Genomic DNA, 20,791 nt, shown 5'->3' with positions numbered 1-20,791 from the left:
CTGTGCCTCTTCTGAGAGTCAGAGCAGCAGTGGCCATATCCTAGCCTCTGTCTCAGAACAGAGAGATCGCAACCCGCTCTCCACTGAGCTCTCTTGGCCACTCTAACTCTGTTTCCGTCAGTGCTGCTAAAAACCCCACAGTGTCCCGGGTTGTGCGCCCCGCAGCCACTGTCCCAGCCCTCATTTCTAGGGCTGACACGTCTCTGTCCTTTGTGCTTCTAACACCGCCAGCCGCCCCCAGTTCCGAGGTGCTCCTGAGCTTCCGGTTTCAGTCCAGTTCCAGTGAGCACTCCTGAGCTCCGGTTTTCAGTCTGATCACATGCGCATTACTGGGCTCATGGTCTCAGTCTGCTTTCTCCCAGGTGCTGGTCCCCAAGTCTGGCTGGCTCCCCAGTGCAGGTGGCTACTGCTTCCTGGCACCCAAGTGCAATTTTTCGCCATTCTAACTGGTGTAAGGTGGTATCTCATTTGTGGTTTTGATTTGTATTTCCCTGATTGCTAGTGATGTTGAATATTTTTTCATGTATCTGTTAGCCATTTGTATGTCTTCTTTGGAGAAGTGTCTGTTCATGTCTTCTGCCCATTTATTGACCGGAGTATTTGGTTTTTTGGGTGTTGAGTTTGAGAAGTTCTTTATAGATCTTGGACACTAGCCCTTTATCCATAATGTCATTTGCAAATACCTTCTCCCATTCTGTGGTTTGCCTTTTAGTTTTGTTGACTACAGTTTTTTTAAATTGAAGTATAATTGACATATAACATTAGTTACAGGTGTGCAACATAATTATTTGATATCTGTATACATTGTAATTTGTATGCACTACAATAAATCCAGTTACCATCTGTCACCATACCTAGTTGAAATTTTTTTTCTTGTGGTGAGAACTTTCAAAATGTACCTACTTTTTTTCTTAGTAATATTCAAATAGGCAGTAGAAGATTATTGATTATAGTCACCATGCTGTACATTACATCCCATGACTTATTTGTTTTATAGGTGGAAATTTGCTCCTTTTGATCCCTTTCTCCATTCTCTCCTTCCCCCCTTTGCTCTGGCGACCACCAATCTGTACTTTGTATCTGTGAATTTTGTTTTGTTTCATTTTGATTTTTAGATTCTACATGTAAGTGAAATCATATGGTATTTATCTTTCTCCATTTGATATATTTCACTGAGCATAATATCCCCAAGGTCCATCCATGTTGTCACAAATGGCAAGATTTCGTTCTTTTTATGACTAATATTCCATTGTATATTTACACCTCATCTTATTCATTCATCCATCGATGAACACTTAAGTTGTTTCCATACCTTGGCTGTTAAATTAATGCTACGTTGAACATGGAGATGCATATGTCTTTTGAATTGGGTTTTCATTTTCTTTGGGTAAATACCCAGAAGTGGCATTGCTAGATCAAATAGTAGTTCTGCCTTTAATTTTTAAGGAACGTCTATATTGTTTTCCACAGCGGCTGCACCAGTTTGCATTCCCACCAACACTGCATGAGAATTCCTCTTTTCTACATCCTTGCCAACAATTGTTATTTCTTATGTTTTTTTTATTTTAATGATTTTTATTATGTTAGTCACCATACAGTACATCCCTGGTTTCTGATGTAAAGATCGATGATTCATTAGTTGCGTATAACACCCAGTGCACCATGCAATATGTGCCCTCCTTACTACCCATCACCAGTCTATCCCATTCCCCCACCCCCCTCCCCTCTGAAGCCCTCAGTTTGTGTTTTTGATTTAAGCTATTCTGACAGGTGTGACGTGATATCTCATTATAGTTTTGACTTGCATTTCCCTGATGTTGAGCATCTTTTCATGTGTCTGATGGTCGTCTGTGTCCTCTTTGGAAAAATGTCTATTCAGATCCTCTGCCCATTTTTAATTCAGATTTTTTGTTCTTTTGTTATTGAGTTTTATGAGTTCTTTCTATTAACCCTTCATCGAATACATGATTTGCAAATATCTTCTGACGTTCAATAGGTAACCTTTTCATTGTGTTGATGGCTTATTTCTCTGTGCAGAAATAAGATTGATGTTAGTGTGATGCAGTCCCCTTTGTTTATTTTTGCTTTTGTTGCCCTTGCCTTTTCAGTCAGCTACAAAAAAATCATCACAAGGCTAATAATGTCAAGGAGCTTACTGCCTATGCAATCTCTGAATATATTATAACTCTCAGGCCTCATTGTATGTAATTAATAAAAATCACCTAGTCATAGGAAATGCAAATTATTTTAGTACTTCTAAGGCAAATGAACCACCTAGCTCTGGCATATCAAATATCAGGCATAAGGCAGAGAGATTAATTCCACACTTCATTAAGTGTAGTGATAAGGGCTTAATTATGTATGTCTTTGAGTTTAAGGTTCTAGTGCCTGCAGAAAACTAGGATTAAGGAAAACAGGGAATTGTGTATGTGATACCACTAACCTTTTATTCATTTGTTGAATTTAACTGCCTTCGTTATGCTATGAATTTCATTTATGAGATGTAAATCCTTGCATGATGATTGATGGGACTGGTGGGAAATATTCTGTGATCTCCCAAATTCATTGTCTTTGCTAATTCTGCACTTTGAATCAACCTGACTCATGCATAAATGAGATGTAACTTTACAATTAATTTATCCACTTTCTTTTTAAATTCAATAATTTTTTCACCTGGAAGTTTTTCTAGTCTAATTACATCTATGAATTCTTGAAACTAATTGAGACTATAAAAATAGAGATAAAAAATAGTTTCCATGATTTTTGGAGTAGGAGAACTTTTCCAGTTGATCAAAGTAGATCTTCTTTTGAAACAGATAATTTAAAAATTTCTAATCATTTTTCTCTTTGCTAATACTGTTCTCTGGAAGGTCTGTTTGTCCAGTGGTATCTGAGATGGATTTTGTCAGAGGTAGTTTATTTAAAATTTTGGGTGCCAGAAAAAGGGAAAGGAGTCATTTTCTATTTTCGATAATTTTAATATTGCTGCATTAGTCTTTTATTTGCCTATGAGGAACATAAAAAATAACAATATATAACCGGGAGCAATACATACCAGAGAACATCCCTGAATTTTCAGTGTTTTCATATTCATTGGGCCAGCATTCCTTAACTTAGCTGGGCACCCTAGGCTAATTGCAGGTACTACGAGCTTGAAGAAATGTGTGTCTCCATTGAGGAGTAGAAGGTTCTGTCCACTTTCTTCCAAGTCAGTCTTTTACTTGAATATGGTAAATTACAAGTGGATGGGTTAGCCTTTTAATCTGTTTTCATCTTGATTATATCTAATAGAAATATTTTTGGACTGTAGAGGGTACCAGTGCTTATTTTCCATCTTGTCCCGACCTCAGTCTATTGTCTGCCTTTCTTTGTTTTATGCCCCAAGAAGAAGACTGCTATGGAATGCCTTATGAGACTGTCCTTCTGGCTGATTTCTAGATAGGTCCAGTAAATGGCAAACACTGTCAGAACATTGGAGGTAAATAGGGAAATAAAAGTTGGGTTTTCTGTCCTACTCTTTTCCTGCTTTGGTGCTGTGGTTCTGGCAGTGAATTTTCCTTCATATCTACAGCTTCTGTTGAGTGTCCCCAGCTCCATGACTCCAGCTATCACCAGGCTCTGGCTGGAGTGGCAATATCTTTTCAGTGTTTCCCTCAACATTCATTATTGGTTCCTTATCCATAAATATACATTTCATTAATAGTAAAGCTTCTTTTGTTGAACCATTTTAGAGGAATTCTAATTTCTGCCCTGACTCTAACTAGTAATCTTCCCAGTTTTCTAGTATGCATACATATTTTCCTCTATTTTTTTTAACTCTGGATTTTTAAAAATTTTAAGTATAGTTGATACACAATTTCCTGTGTTTTTATTTTTTTTATTTTTATTTATTTATTTATTTTTAAAGATTTTGTCTATTTATTCGACAGAGATAGAGAGACAGCCAGCGAGAGAGGGAACACAAGCAGGGGGAGTGGGAGAGGAAGAAGCAGGCTCACAGCGGAGGAGCCTGATGTGGGGCTCGATCCCACAACGCCGGGATCACGCCCTGAGCCGAAGGCAGACGCCTTAACCGCTGTGCCACCCAGGCGCCCCAGTGTTTTTATTTTTTTTTGCTCATTTCACAGCAGCTTTGTAAAAATTCAAACGATCATCTTGATCTGAATATTCATTTTTTAATAATAATTTTTTATTATGTTATGTTAGTCACCATACAGTACCTCCTGTTTTTGATGTAGTGTTCCATGATTCACTATTTGCGTATAACATCCGGTGCTCCATGCAATATGTGCCCTCCTTAATACCCATCACTGGCCCATCCCAATCCCTTCATTATGCATTTTTAAAGTACAGAGTTGAAAATGATGTATGTTTATTATTAAAATTCAAGCAATCCCCTCAAATGTAAGAAAGAGCCCATAATTCCACCATCCTGAATTTAGTTAATATTTGTGAATAATATCATTTCATAAATCTTTCCATATTTTTGAGAGACATTATCCATAGTTCTTGTGAGAGGTATAAGATTCTTTTCCTATAACGTAATCAGTTGCATGTGATCTTATTATCTGGCCCACTTTGCATTACCTTGGGAATCAGGGCTCGAGGAACTGATGTAAAAATGCTTATATTCTGGCTGCTGTGATTGCTCTGAGTAATAAACTTTTTTTCTGACCCAGGAAACTCATTTCTTCTATCAGCTTCCATGAAACTGTGGCAGGCTAACTAGTTAGCTTACAAGCACAGTACATTCTTGACAGCTTTGGTGACAAGATGGGATACTGACAGACATGGCTTTCTGAAAGATGAAGGACCAGGACCTTGTGGTCTGATCAGTTGCATGTGGGGGAAGCCCATGGAAATTGGTGGAAAGTGGTGACCAAGTTGTATGATCAATCAGGCAATAAATAGTTCTTTACTCTAGACTATTGGAGAGATGGTTGCAAGTTAAGTGTTGGGAAGTAGTTCTTGCTAATTATCCTCCAGGTAGGGAGACTTCCTTGCCAGTCTGATGATCCACCTCAATATCTGTCCCATTTTAACAATTAGTACTAAGATCAGTCCTGAGTGAGCAGAAGATTCTGCTCTTTGACAACAGTTACAGAGTTGCATGCCCACACTCAGGATGATAGAATGGAAATTTATGACTGTTATGGACAGAAACCAAGTGAATCATTAAAACTTTGGCTGGTTTTCTTGGGAGATGAAGATGCAGGCTATGTAATGCCTATAAAGGAAGGATGGCAATGGCTGGGCCATCTTATGGCTAAGTATTTCTGCAGTATATGGTGATAATCTTATATCCATTCCAAAACAACAATAAGAAATCTCAGCTTTTTATCTTGAGTTCTGGCTGCTAAAATGTTTCTCTATCCTGCGACAGACAGACCCTGGTGGGAAACTATAGTAGGCATTGACTAGTATTCGGGCACTTATTGCTCTGAATTGTGTACACAACACTGATGAGAATGATCCACTGACTCAAAGAAACTGACCCATAGAAATATAAATTCTTGAAGTTGGTTCTGATGCCTTGGAAACCTCCTTCAACCCTTATGTTGAAGCTGGGGAAGAATTTGAGATGTCATCATGGTAATGGGACTGCAGATGCCCTGGACTGAAGTGGACTCCACAAAGTAGGTCACTACTGTGCAAGCCAAGCTTAAGTCACCTAAGGGCACACAAACTTCGTGGACCTATCCAGAAAGCAGTGTAGTTACAGCTCTCAAGTCAAATAATTCCCAAAGGCGAAATAGATGGTGTAAACTATGAAGACCTTGTTGCCTGATATAGAGTGTTGGGCAGACCAGCAACATTAGAAGTTCATTTGATTGAACCATGAATTGCTGTTACACCACTCAAAACTGAAAGTAAATGTGAAGTCTTGTTAGAATGCATGGAGTTGCCTCCTTTTTCTGAACCCCATGACACCTTCCTTTCCTCTTGACCTGATCACAGATGTTTTAAAGAGTAACATGGTTAAAGATGGAGCCAAGATCTTCCTGTCCCTAAAGGGAATAGAAGATTCTATGCAGCCATTGAAGTTTTCTGGGGAATTTCAGGGAAGGTAGGGACCCAGTCTTTTATGGTTTTGTTGGTTATGAATGTTCAAGTCTCTATCTCACCCAGACCTATGGAAGGAAAAATTAGCTGGATTCAACTTACAGGGTTTGGGCAGGGTTCACAATAACGAAGGAAACTAATATAACCTTCTGAATGAGTCTCTTTAGGTCAATTGAATGTACTGTTGTTTCCACATCTGAATATGTAGTAGGAATTATTATGTTATATACTTGTCTGTCTCCATCCCATAGAACCACATGTAGAGAAGTGCTGGTAGGTTATGTTAATTGCTACCCAGCATGTCTCCCTGTGCCCTTTCAGTTGGTCCAACAGAAACACTAGAATCCTAGGAGGAAAAGGGAAATCACAGCCTTCATTAAGGACTTAAAGGCGGCAGGGTAAGTAAGAGCTGCATTATCTCAATACCACATCCCTGTATGGCCAGTAAATTTGTTATTGAAGGTGGGGACTTACAGTTATCACCAACTGAATCCAGTTGTTACCTCCATATACCAGCCGATTGAGATATTTTGATTATAACTGTACTACACAAGAGTGATGGCACATGGTATGCTATCTTGTATGCTGCCAACACCACCTTTGCCATACCACTGACACTTGAGGGTCAAGCTAGTTTACATATGATTTTCATACTTAGCTGGGGCACCTACTTACCTGCTACTTTCTACTAGTGAATGGGTCTGAGCTCCTGAGCCCAGACATACTCTGAAACCAGGGTGGTGCATGAGGGATGAGGGGGTGCCGACACTGAGATAAGATAAAGGGCCAAAATAAAAACAAAAGTCTCCTAGGAGCAACTGGGTAGCTCAGTTGGATAAGCATCTGACTGTTGATCTCAGCTCAGGTCTTGATTTCTGGGTCATGAGTTCAAGCCTCACTTTGGACTCCATACTGGGCATGGAGCCTACCTAAAAAAGCAAAAAAACAAAGGCCTTCTAGTTGCTCTAGATGTCTTCCTCAGGCTAGCCTCCTTCACACCCTGTTCTTCCAGTGCTCCCAGTCTGGAAATAACAATCTTCTAATGGTTATTCTAGCTGTTGTAGCCCCCAGCATGAAGGAAAGTCTGTGTTACAGAAGGGGGAAAAAATACCTGAAATCAACTGATTGGGTTTGGGCAAAATTTGCAGTAGGGAAAAAAGTTAAAGTGACCTTATGGGTAGGGCTCTCTTTGCTGATTTAATGTACTGTTATAGTTTTCACTACTAACCGTAAAATGAAATTTATGTGTTGCATGCTTATAGTGTAAACACTCATAAATTGTCAGAAGACATTCTCCCATTCAGGGTTACTGCCACAGGTACAGAAGTCCTTGTCATTTGCCACAGGTGGGTGGTGGATCAGGATTTATGTGAGTGCCTCCACCCTCTGATTTCTGAAGATGTTCTGTTGGTTATCAAGTCAAAAGCCTCAGTCTCAGTGCTCAGTGGTCACCCCTGGCTAACAGTCACTATGGTAAACAGTATGGAGGTTCCTCAAAGAAATTAAAACAAAACTAACATATAATCCAGCAATTCCACTTCTGGTATTTATCCAAGGAAAACAAAATCACTATCTGGAAAATATATTTGCACCCCATGTTCATTACAGCATTATTTACCACAGCCAAGACGTGAAACAATTGTCCATTGACAGATGAATGGATAAACAAAATGTGTATATATACAATGGAATATTATTTGGCCGTAGAACAGAAAGAAATTTTGCCATTTGCAACAACATGGAAAGACCTTGAGGGTGTTATGCTAAGTGAAATAAGTCAGAGAAAGAAATGTGATCTGACTTATATATGAAATCTACAAAGAAACAAACCAAGCTCAGATACAGAGAACAAGTTGGTATCCGCCAGAGGTGGCAGGTAGGGCGTGGCAAAACTGGTAGATGTGGTCAAGACATACAAACTTCCAGTTATAAGAGAAATAAGTCCTGGGAATGTAGTGTATATCATGGTAACCATAGGTAATAATACTGTATTGAATATTCGAAAGTTGCTGAGAGAGTAAATCATAAAAATTGTCATCACAAAAAAATTTTTAACTATTCGGTGATGGATGTTAACTTATTGTGGTAATCATTCTGATTACATCTAAATTAATACAGTGTTATATGTCATTATATTTCAATAAAAATGTTTTTTAAAAGTTTAAAAATGTTTTAAAACTCAGTAGGTTTTAAAAGCATGTAGGAAATAAAAAGAGTTACAAACCAAAAGTACAATAACACTGGTGGGTTATTGTACAAAAACATTTGTGTTTACCTGTGTAATTACCTTTTCCAGAATTCTTTGTTAATATGAGTTTGAGTTACTGTCTAGTGCCCTTCCCTTTCAGCCTGAAAGACTCCCTTAGCATTTTTTGTAAAGCAGAAATATTAGTGACAGGGGTGCCTGGGTGGCTCAGTAGTTAAGCGGCTGCCTTCAGCTCAGGGCGTGATCCCAGCATTCTGGAATTGAGCCCCACATCAGGCTTCTCCGCTGGGAGCCTATTTCTTCCTCTCCCACTCCCCCTGCCTGTGTTCCTTCTCTCGCTGGCTGTGTCTCTCTCTGTCAAGTAAATAAATAAAAATTTTTTAAAAAGAAATATTAGTGACAAACTCCCCCAGCTTTTGTTAATCTAGGAATGCCTTAATTCTTGTTCATTTTTTCAAAGGATAATTTTGCTTATTAGAGAATTCTAGTTGACAGTTTTTCTTTCAGCTGTTTAAATGTGCCATTCTACTATCTACTTATCTACATAGTTTCTGATAAGAAACTGACAATGTTATTGAAGAACTTTTGTATGTGATGAGTCTTTTCTTCCTTGCTCCTTTTAAGCTCTCACTTTGTCTTTTTCTTTTGACAGTTTGATTTATGTTATGTCTTGTGTGTATCTCTTTTGCGTTTATCTTCCTTGGAGCTTGTTAAGCATTTGGATATGTAGATTCATGCCTTTCATCATATTTGGGAAGTGTTTGGCCATTTTATCTTCAGATATTCTTTCCAACACTTTCTCTTCTCCTGTGATTCCCATAAAGTGTATGTTGGTACACTTGAAGGTGCCAAAGTTCTTTCTGATCCAGAATTTCTATTTGGTGCCTTTTTATATTTTTGGTCTCTTTATATTCTCATTTGGTTCATACATCATTGTCTTGGTTTTCTTTGTTTCTTTGTCCGTGGTTCCCTTTAGCTCTTTGAGCACAAAGTTGTTTAAAAATCTTTATCAGGATGCCTGGGTGGCTCAGTAGGTTAAGCATCTGCCTTCAGCTCAGGTCATGATCTCAGGGTTCTGGGATTGAGTCCCGCATTGGGCTCCTTCCTCAGCAAGAAGCCTGCTTCTCCTTCTGCCTGCTGCTCCCCCTGCTTGTGCTCTCTCTGACAAATAAATAAATTAAATCTTTTTATAAAATCTTTGTCTAGTAAGTCCAGCTTCTGAGTTTTTTCTGGGGTTATTTCTATCCATTTATTTTTTTCCTGTGGCTGTATTTCCTGTTTTATTCCTATGCCTTATAATTTTCTGCTGGATGTTGGGAATTTTAAATATTATAATGCAACTCTGGAAATTAGATTCTCCTCCTTCTCCAGGAGTTACTGCTGTTGACTTTTTTAAGGCTGCAGTCATCTGTTTCTTTAGGGACCTAGCCAAGCTTCCCCCTCCCAAGACTGTATTCCTTGTCATTTGTGGTCAGTCATTGAAGTTTCTGTTCCATTATCTCAGTGGCCAGCTAATGACCCAACAGATTTTCTTAAACACCAAAATTTAGTTGCCCTTTTCTTTACTGACCAGTCCCATGATTGCTCTAAGTTTTGTATTAGATTCTGGAGTTTGAAATAGTTGATCTCAATCTTTGACAGTTTATATTTGTTTCAGTGGAGAGAACAATTCTCTGAGCACCCTACTCCATTTTCCTTAATGTCACTTCTCCCTTCTCTTTACTATATGTCTTTGGTATCAATCTTATTTTTATTTTAACTTTTTAAGTGACTATTTTTGTTTCCTGTGCCTTGGAGACAATAAGAAGAGGTCAATGATAAACAAAATAATGGCACTTTCTTTTATGCCTGCCATTTCCTACCTCAGCAACCTACTGATACAATGTTTTAGCTATGCAAGTTATCTCACCACCTCCAGTTGCACTGGTTAAGTTATAAATGAATTTTTTTCCTTAATACAGTAAGGCCAAGTGGTAACATTGGATCTCATTTTATTATAGCCATCAATAATGCCGTTTAAAAATCATATTGATGTTTAATTACTTTTCATTCACTTTCTCTGTCTTTATTTCAGAGTCCCTATTATTCCAGTAGCACAATGAATGAAAATATGAATCTTCCTAATACTGTAGGTAAGTTATTATTTGTTTATATACTGTTTAGATTTTCAAATATTCAGTGAAATAGATAATATGAACTCACATAAAGTAATAATTATCAAGACTTTCTTCCAAAATGTAAGTTACACTATGATCTTTTGTGGTTATTGGCATGAAAAACCTATGGGATTACAATATTAATTGGAAATCAAGCAAAGCAAAATATAGGTCACCTTAAAATCCTGGATAATACATATTTTACATGACTATAATATTACTAAACCATTTACTAGGTTTATGTGTGTTTACAAACATTTCATCTACCCTGCAAATCTACCTACTGTAGAGATTTTTCTGATTCAAAATGTTTGGTGATAGCATTATGAAGACACATTTGACATATCAGTAAACCCAAAGGATACAATCAAAATATTTAATAACCAGTACATATATAAGCATGGAGCAACCAAATTTGCATCAGAGTTCTGGAAGGACCCCTACTGTGCTGTATTGGGATTAAAGGAAATGGTAGATTTCTAAAGGAATCAGGTAACCAAAGCAATGAATGTAAGGTGGACATGTGAACTTCGTGAGGCAGCAAGTTTTTATAAATTAGTACAGAAATGTTTTAATATTTAACAGTTGGAATAGTTATAATTGTGTAGTGATTGAATATCCATCCAGAGGAGATTACAGTAATCTAATTAAAATGAAGATAAAATAAGAAGGTAACAAGAATACTTGACAGGAAGGATAAACATGCAGGCACATTTCTTTGTAACAAGCAAAAGTTCTCCAATGCTCCAACTTATGGACTATCTGATGAAAATGTGATTGACAAGTATGTTTTTAGAACAGAGCTTTGCCCCAGAAGGGAAATTTTGCTTATTTGAATAGTTGAATATAATGAAATAAAGATGATTAGAAATTAATGCTTTAAGCATATATGTTTTTGTATTTATATATATGTACACTAATATATATGTATTTATACATTCTATATATTAATAGCAATTCTAAGAACATATATTGGGTGCAGGAAGCTATTTTGGAACATAGGACGTCAGTTTTAGGAACTAATATTTTAAATGTCAGGAAAGTTTTAAAGTACACCTAAATTATTATTTATTCTAGAAAGAAAAATGATGATTTGGAATAACATTCAGGAATAATGAGACATCTTGGGAAAGTGGATGCTTGGATATTCATAATAGGATTCCTACAAAACTTTCATTCTAATACCCTTTGGATTCTTCTAACCATAGAAGAACTTATGGAGTAAATCTGATACAATTGCAAGCAGGCTCCTTATTCTATTACTTGCAACTATTCCTTGAAAAGAGGAAATACTCTATCAAATAATAGGAAATATTAATGAGGGGATAAACTGGACCTCATCCCTGCCTTGGTACTTAGACAATCATTTGTCTTACAAAAACCTAAATTTTCCCATTTTCAAAGTGAACATGCAGAAAGAACTAAATACTAGAATAAATTTTTCTTTTTTTTTTTTTAAAGATTTTTTTATTTATTTGACAGAGATAGAGACAGCCAGAGAGAGAGGGAACACAAGCAGAGGGAGTGGGAGAGGAAAGAAGCAGGCTCACAGCAGAGGAGCCCGATGTGGGGCGATCCCATAACGCCGGGATCACGCCCTGAGCCGAAGGCAGACGCTTAACCGCTGTGCCACCCAGGCGCCCCTAGAATAAATTTTTCAACACTTTCCTTGCCATTTACTGATATTGCCTTATTTAATCCTCATAACTTTGTAAACATTTTCCATATATTTATTTAATCTTCATACAACCATTTAAGGTTCACACTACTATCCTAGTTTTACAGATGAAGCAACTGAGGCATGAAAAGGCTGAGTAATTTGAAAATTGTGTAAAAAAAAAAAAAAGTATGTGAGACAAACCAGTGATCCAGTTACCTCTGAAGGGTAAAGAACCTTGATAAGCAGTGTCAAATCAGATACAGGATTGGAAAGAACATCTGTAGTATATCTTTTTTTTTTTTAGATTTCCTTATTTATTTGAGAGAGGGAGAGAGAGAGCAAGCTGGTTAAGGGGTAGAAGGAGAGGGAGAGAGAGAATCCACAAGCAGACTCCCCACTAAGCACAGAGCCTAATGCGGGGCTCTATCCCAGGACCCTGAGCTCATGACCTAAACCAAAACCAAAAGTCAGCCACTCAACCGAATGAGCCACCCAGGCATCCCTATAGTATATCTTTTTAAAAAAAATAAATACTTAGAAAATAGGACTTATTTCCTTATTGCTCATTTCTGTCTTGCTCTTGGGAAGGTCATTAACTTTTCTGGATTTTTCTCATTTTTAAAATGAGAGAAATGGTTTTAAGATGATTGGGTCTCCTATTTCTCTTTAAGTCTATATTCTTAAATTTATATCTGAGTAGGGCCTTTTAAAAAAATATTTAAGATTCCTAAATATACATGTTATTTACTTTTATTTATTTGAGAGAGAGGACAAGGGGGGGAGGGGCAGAAAGAGAAGCAGACTCCCTGCAGAGCAAGGAGCTCAATGTGGGACTCAATTCGAGGACCCTGGGATCATGACATGAACCTAAGGCAGAGGCTTAACTGACTGAGCCACCCAGGCACCCCTAAATATACATTTTAAATGGTTTTGTTATACTTTCAAAACAAACAAGGAAAAAAGAAACAAATTTTAAAAACCAGACTCTTAAACATAGAGAACAAACTGGTGGTTACCAGAGGGGAAGTGGGTGGGGAAACAGGTGTAGGAGATTGAGAGTACACTTATTGCGATGAGCAGAATAATATATAGAATTGTTGAATTACTATATTGTACACATGAAACTAATATAATACTGTATATTAATTATATGGGAATTTTAAAATAAATACACAAATCAGGAAAAAAATGGTTTGTTATACTTTGAACTATACTTTCCAGTTTACTCATGCAGACCAGTCTTATATAATTAACCCAATACTCTTATAAATACTTTATATGAGGGGGGAGCTAAGATGGCGACATAGTGGGAGGACCCTAGGCTTGTCTCAATCCTCGAACACAGCTAGATAACTACCAAATCATTCTGAATACCCAAGAAATCAACCCGAGGACTGACAGAACAAACTGCACAACTAGAGGGAAAGAAGAGGCCACATTGAGGAAGGTAGGAAGTGTGTAGAGACATGGTTTGGAGAAGAAATGGATCACAGGTTCTGTGGAGGGGAGAGAGTCCGGGTCAAGGAGAAAGGTGAGAGAGAGAGAGAGTGAGGGAGGGAGGAGCACAATTCCCCAAAGCCATTGGCTGGGAAAATGAAAGAGGCTGATTTTTGTGTTTTTGCAAACAGCAGGACTCAAAGATTAGAGTTTTAGATGTCAGTGGGCTTGGCTGGGATAGAGACCTGAAGGTACCGCCCTACCCCTGGAGAGAGGCATGCAAACAACCCCAAGGCAGATGGTATAATCTGAGGGTCACCTAAGGCACACAGGGAGAGACTGTTCACTCTACTTGGAGCGCATCTGTAAGAGGCGGCATTCACAGAGTTGCCTCTTGGAGGACAAAAGAACTGTTGGGCACCATTTCCCTCCCCCACCCCCCAGCATAGGTGCAGAGATACCTGCTGAGGGCAGTGAACTCAGACACTGGCTGTTTAGCCTGCTTCCTCCAAATCCCATGCTCCTGAGCTCTGGCGCGACTGCCCTTCTTGGTCAAACTTACATCAGTTTCAGTGCAGTGAGACCCGCCCCCAGAAGACCAATGCATGTCCCTACCACACCAGGTCCCCAAAATTTAGAGTTTTAAAAGTCAGCAGATTTGGCTGGGATAGAACCCAAAGTGGCTGCAGGCAGGCAAGCAACCAACCTAAGACAGATAACATGAAAATAGCGATCTGAAAAACACCTGGGACACACAAAGGGAAATTATTCATTCTTCTGGTTATTCTTCCCTGAAAGCAGCAAGCACAGAATTCCAACTCCGGAGACAAAGGAACTGGCTGGTGCCATTTCCCTCCTTCTTCCCTCAGCATAAACAAACTTCAATAAACAGCACAATGGCGACACTGGCTGCCTAACCTGCTTACACCAAGTCCCACCCTCCTGCAGTCTGCTGGTGCTGCTTTTCTTGGATGAGTGTGCCTAAGGACCAGCATAGCGGGCCCCTTCCCCAGAAGATCAGCGGAAACCCCCACATGCACCATGTCTACCAACCATAGAGTTGGGTAAGGCTTCAGTTCTAGTGGAAGTAGCATCAGGTCTCATTTAACAAGCAGATCAGAACACCTCTAATTGAAACTCGCCAAACTGCCCAACATCCAAACACGCCCCACTGCAGGCAAGGAGAACCTCTGCAGATGACTGACCTGTGGAATGGAGAAGCCAAAGCACAGCAGCAGCATGCACACAGCACACACCAGAGTCACTCCCTGAAGTGCCAGGCCCTGGACACAATATGGCCTCCTCTTCATAAAGCTATTACTCTATGGAGCAGGAAACATAACTGGCTTTTCTAACACATAGGAGAAGACAGAGACCTAGAAAAATGCCAAACTGAGGAATTCATCCCAAAAGAAAGAACAAGAAAAGGTCACAGCCAGAGATCTAATAGAAGCAGATATAAGTTATATGTCTGATGGAGAATTTAAAACAACAGTCATAAGGATTGGACTGAGAAAAGCATGGAAGACATCAGGGAGACCCTTACCTCAGAGATAAAAGAGTTAAAAAAACAATCAGGAAGAAATGAAAAATGCAATAACTGAGATTTGAAACACTGGATGTAATGACCACAAGGATGAAAAAATCAGAGGAAAGAATAAGTGATATAGAAGCTAGAATAATGGAAAATAGTGAAGCTGAACAAGAAAGAGAAAGAAGAATTATGGATCATAACAATAGACTTAGGGAACTCAGTGACTCCATCAAATGTAGTAACATTCATATTTTAGGAGTCCCAGAAGAAGAAGGGAAAGAAAAGGGGGGTAAAAAGGTTTATTTGAGGAAATAATAGCTGAAAACTTCCCTAAGCAGGGGCAGAAAACAGAAATCCAAATCCAGGAGGCACAGAGAACTCCATCAAAATCAACAAAAGCAGGCCAACGCCAAGATATACTGTAGTTAAATTTGCAAAAATACAGTGATAAAAAATCCTAAAAGCAGCAAGAAAAAAGTCCCTAACTTATAAGGGAAGACCCATAAGGTTAGTTGCAGATTTCTCCACAGAAATTTGGCAAGCTTGAAGAAAGCGGCATGATATATTCAAAATGCTGAATGGGGAAAATCTGCAGCCAAGAATACTCTATCCAGCAAGGCTACCATTCAGAATAGACAGATAAAGAGTTTCCCAGACAAACAAAAACTAAAGGAGTTCATGACCACTAAACCAGCCATGCAAGAATATTAAAGGGGACTTTTTGGGAAGGAAAGACCAAAAGTGACAAAGACTAGAAAGGAACAGAGAAAATCTTCAGAAACAATGATAAAACATGCAATAAAATGGCACTAAATACATGTCTATATGTATTTACTATCAATAATTATCAATAATTACTCTGAATGTAAATAGCCTATGCTCCAATGAAAAGGCACAGGGTGTCAGAATGAAAAAAAAAAAAAAAACCTGGGACCCTCTGTATGCTGCCTAAAAGAGACTCATTTTAGATCTAAAGACACCTGCAGATTGAAAGTGAGGGGATGGAGAAATATTTATCATGCAAATGAATGTTAAAAGAAAGCTGGAGTAGTAATACTTATATCAGACAAGCTAGATTTTAAACCAAAGACTATCCAAGAGATGAGCACACTATATCATAAGGGGAACTGTCCAACAAAAACAGTTGTAAATATGCCCCCAACATGGAGGCACCCAAGTATATAAAACAATAACAAACGTAAAGGAACTCATTGATAATAATACAGTACTAGTAAGGGACTTTAACACTCCACTTACATCAATGGACAGATCATCTAAGCAAGGAAACAATGGCTTTGAATGACATGCTAGACGAGATGGACTTAAATGATATATTCAGAACACTTCATCCTGTGGCAATAAATTACACATTCTTTTTTTTAAAGATTTTATTTATTTGTCAGAGAGTGTGCACAAACAGGGGAGTGGCAGGCAGAGGAGAAGCAGGCTCCCTGCTGAACAGGGAACCCGATGCAAGACTCAATCCCAGGACCCTGGGATCATGACCTGAGCCGAAGGCAGATGCTTAACGGACTGGGCCACCCAGGCATCCTGCAAAATACACATGTTTCTCAAGTGCACATGGGACATACTCCAGAATAGATCACATACTAGGTAACAAATCAGGCCTCAACAAATATAATAAGTTTGAGATCATGCCATGCATATTTTCTGACCAAAACACTATGAAACTTGAGGTGAGCCACAAAAAAACTTGGAATGACCACAAATACATGGAGGTTAAACAACATGCTACTGAAGAATAATGGATCAACCAGAAAATCAAAGAAGAAATAAAAAAAATACATGGAAATAAATTAAAATGAAAACACAATGATCCAAAACCTTCAGGATACAGCAAAAGTGGTCATAGAGGTCAATACAGGTCCACCTCAAGAAGCAAGAAAAATCTCAAAGAAACAACCGAACCTTACACCTAAAGGAGCTAGAAAAAGAACAATAGACAAAGCCTAAAAATGCAGAAGGAGGGAAATAATAAAGACTAGAGAAGAAATAATTGATATAGAATCTAAAAGAACAGTAGAACAGATCGATGAAACAAGGAGCTGGTTCTTTGAAAAAATAAAAAATAAAATAGATAAACCCCTAGCCAGACTTAACAAAAAGAGAAAGAACCCAAATCAACAAATGAGAGAGGAGAAATAACAACCAATACCACAGAAATACAAAGAACTATAAAAGTATAATATGAAAAATTACATGCCAACAAATTGGGTAATCTGGAAGTAATGGATAAATTCCTAGAAACATATAAACTACCAAAACTGAAACAGGAAGAAATAGAAAACTTGTACAGATTGATAACTAGCAATAAAATTGAATCAGTAATTAAAAATCTCCCAACAAACAAAAGTCCAGGGCCAGATGGCTTCATAGGCGAATTCTACCAAATGTTTAAAGAAGAGTTAATACCAATTCTTCTCAAACTATTACAAAAGACAGAAATGGAAGGAAAACTACCAAACTCATTCTATGAGTCCAGCATTACCCTGATTCCAAAACCAAAGACTCCAACTAAAAAAGAGAACTACAGGCTAATATACCTGATGAACATATATGCAAATATTCTCAACAAAGTACTAGTAAATCAAATCCAGAATTACATTAAAAGAATTATTCACCATGATTAAGTGGGATTTATTCCTGGGCTGCAAGGGTGGTTCAGTATTCACAAAACAATCAATGTGATAACACCACATCAATAAAAGAAAGGATAAAAACCATATGATCCTCTCAATAGATGCAGAAAAAGGATTTGCAAAGTACAAAATCCATTCATGATAAAAAAAAAATCAACAAACTAGTTTTAGAGGAAACATACCTCAACATAAGGCCATTTCCAAAAACCCCACAGCTAATATCATCCTCAATGGGGAAAAACAGATTTTCCTCTGTCATCAGGAGCAAGACAGGGATGTTCACTCTCATCACTTTTATTCACCACAGTACTGGAAGTCCTAGACACAGCAATCAGACAACAAAAAGAAATAAAAGGCATCCAAATCAGCAAGGAAAAAATAAAACTATTACTATTTACAGATGACATGATACTCTATATAGAAAACCAGAGAAACTCCACTGAAAAACTCCTAGAACTGATATACAAATTCAGTAGTCATAGGATATAAAATCAATGTATAGAAATCTGTTGCATTTCATTTGAAGCAGCAGAAAGAGAATCAAGGAATCGATCCCATTTATAATTGCACCAAAACCATAAGATACCTAGGAATAAACCTAACCAAACAGGTAAAAGATCTGTATGAAAACAATAAAGCACTGATGAAAGAAATTGACAATGACACAAAGAAGTGGAATGTCTTTCCATGCTCATGCATTGAAAGAACAAATATTGTTAAAATGTCTATACAACCAAACTGTGGAAAGAGCCAAGACAGCCTTCAACAGATGAATGGATAAAGAAGATGTGGTTCATATATACAATGGAACACTACTCAGCCATCAGAAAAGATGACTAACATTTACATTGACATGGATGGAACTGGAGGGTATAATGCTAAGTGAAATAAGTCAATCAGAGAAAGAGAATTATCATATGGTTTCACCCATTGGTGGAACATAAGGAATAGTGCAGAGGACAATAGGGCAAGGGAGGGAAAACTGAAGGGGAAGAAATAAGAGAGGGAGACAAACCATATGAGACTCTTGACTCCAGGAAACAAACCGAGGGTTGCGGAGAGGGAGGTGGGTGGGGGGATGGGGTAACTCAGTGATGGGGAAAAGGAGGGCATGTGATGTGGTGTGCACTGGGTGTTATACACAACTGATGAATCATTGAACATTATATCAAAAACTAATGGTGTGCTATACATTGGCTAATTGAATTTAAATTTTTAAAGAAGTCTATACTACTCAAAGCAATCTACACATCTAATGATAGGGAACAAAATATGACCAGCACTTTTCACAGAGCTAAACAAACAATCCTTAAATTTGTATGGAACCACAAAAGATCCCAAATAGCCAAAGCAATCTTGAAAATGAAAAGCAAAGCTGGAGGCATCACAATTCCAGACTTCAAGTTATATTACAAAACTGTAGTGATCAAGATGGTACTGGCACAAAAACAGACACACAGATCAATGGAACAGAATAGAAAACCCAGAAATGGACCCACAACTAGATGGTGAACTAACCTTCAACAAAGCAGGAAAGAATATCCAATGGAAAAAAAGACCATCTCTACAACAAATAATGTTGTGAAAACTGGACAGCAACATGCAAAAGATGGAAAATGGACCACTTTCTTGCACAATACACAAAAATAAATTCAAAATGGATGAAAGACCTAAATGTAAGACATGAAGTCATTAAAATCCTAGAGCAGAACACAGGCAGTAACTTCTTTGAAATCAGCCATAGCAACGTTTTACTAGGTATGTCTCCTGAGGCAAGGGAAACAAAAACAAAAATATGCTATTGGGACTTCATCAAATTAAAAAGCTTCTCTGCAGTGAAGGAAAAAATCAATAAAACTCATAGGCAACCTACAGAATGGGAGATGTTTGCAAATGACATATCGAATAAAGGGTTAATATCTGAAATATATAAAGAACTTATACAGTTCAACACCCCAAAACCAAATAGTCTAGTTAAGAAATGGGCAGAAGGCATGAATAGACATTTTTCCAAAGAAGACATGCAGATGGCTAAGACACACGAAAAGATGTGCAACATCACATACAAATCAAAACTACAATGAGATATCATCTCACACTAGTCAGAATGGCTAAAATGAACAACACGAGAAACAATAGATGTTGGTGAGGATGCGGAGAAAGGGGAACCCTGTTACACTATTGGTGGGAATGCAAACTGGTGCAGTCATTCTGTAAAACAGTTTGGAGGTACCTCAGAAAGTTAAAAGGAGAAATGCCCTATGATCCAGCAATTGCACTACTAGGTATTTACCCAAAGAATACAAAAATATTGATTCAAAGGGATACATGCACCCTGATATTTATAGCAACATTATCAATGATACCAAATTATGGAAGGAGTCCAAATGTCCATTGACTGGTGAATGGCTAAAGAAGATGTGTTGTATATACATACAATGGACTATTTCTTAGTCTTAAAAAGGAATGAGATCTTGCCATTTGCAATGACATGGATGGAGCTAGAGAGTATTATGCTAAGCGAAATAGAGAAAGTCAAATATGTGTCTCATATGTGGAATTTAAGAAATAAAATAGATGAACATATGGGGGAAAAAGAGGCAAACCGGAAACAGACTCAACTAGAGGCAACAGAGTTACTGGAGGGGAGGTGGGGGGGTTAAATAGGTGATGGGTTAAGGAGGGCACTAGTAGCGATGAGCACTGGGTGTTACATGCAAGTGATGAATCACTAAATTCTACACCTGAAACTAATATTATACTGTATATTAACTAACTAGAATTTAAATAAAAACTTTAAAAAATTAAAAAAGAATAAAAATGAAAGCACAGGTTAGTTTTGCTTTTATAAAAATACATATATAAATACATTATATGAGATGAAAAGCAGTACATTTAGAGTTTATTTGCTCTTTTGAATTCCTTGATTTATTATATCTATAAACAAATTAGAGGAATGTGCCTAGCCCATTACTTTGGAGCTGCTTTTAGAGATACCTCTCACTCCTGTACACAAATATATATATATATATATATAATATATATATATATATATATATATATATATATATATAT

At 37.7% G+C, this 20,791-nt stretch overlaps 1 protein-coding gene across 5 annotated transcripts in view; it reads left to right on the top strand.

Moving 5' to 3' along the window:
* C2CD6 (C2 calcium dependent domain containing 6) overlaps positions 1-20,791 on the top strand; it is a 125,106-nt gene that overhangs the window by 77,137 nt on the left and 27,178 nt on the right. For all 5 annotated transcript variants that reach the window (XM_034654951.1, XM_034654952.1, XM_034654953.1 and 2 more), the window contains one exon: positions 10,344-10,401. In XM_034654951.1, coding sequence (XP_034510842.1) covers positions 10,344-10,401 — 58 coding nt within the window. The remainder of the gene's footprint in view (positions 1-10,343; positions 10,402-20,791) is intronic.

Source organism: Ailuropoda melanoleuca, chromosome 2 (genome assembly GCF_002007445.2).
Source record: "Ailuropoda melanoleuca isolate Jingjing chromosome 2, ASM200744v2, whole genome shotgun sequence".
NCBI classification, from domain to species: Eukaryota; Metazoa; Chordata; class Mammalia; order Carnivora; family Ursidae; genus Ailuropoda; species Ailuropoda melanoleuca.
The sequence above is the reverse complement of the archived record's forward strand: the minus strand, read 5'-3'. Positions and strand labels throughout refer to the sequence as shown.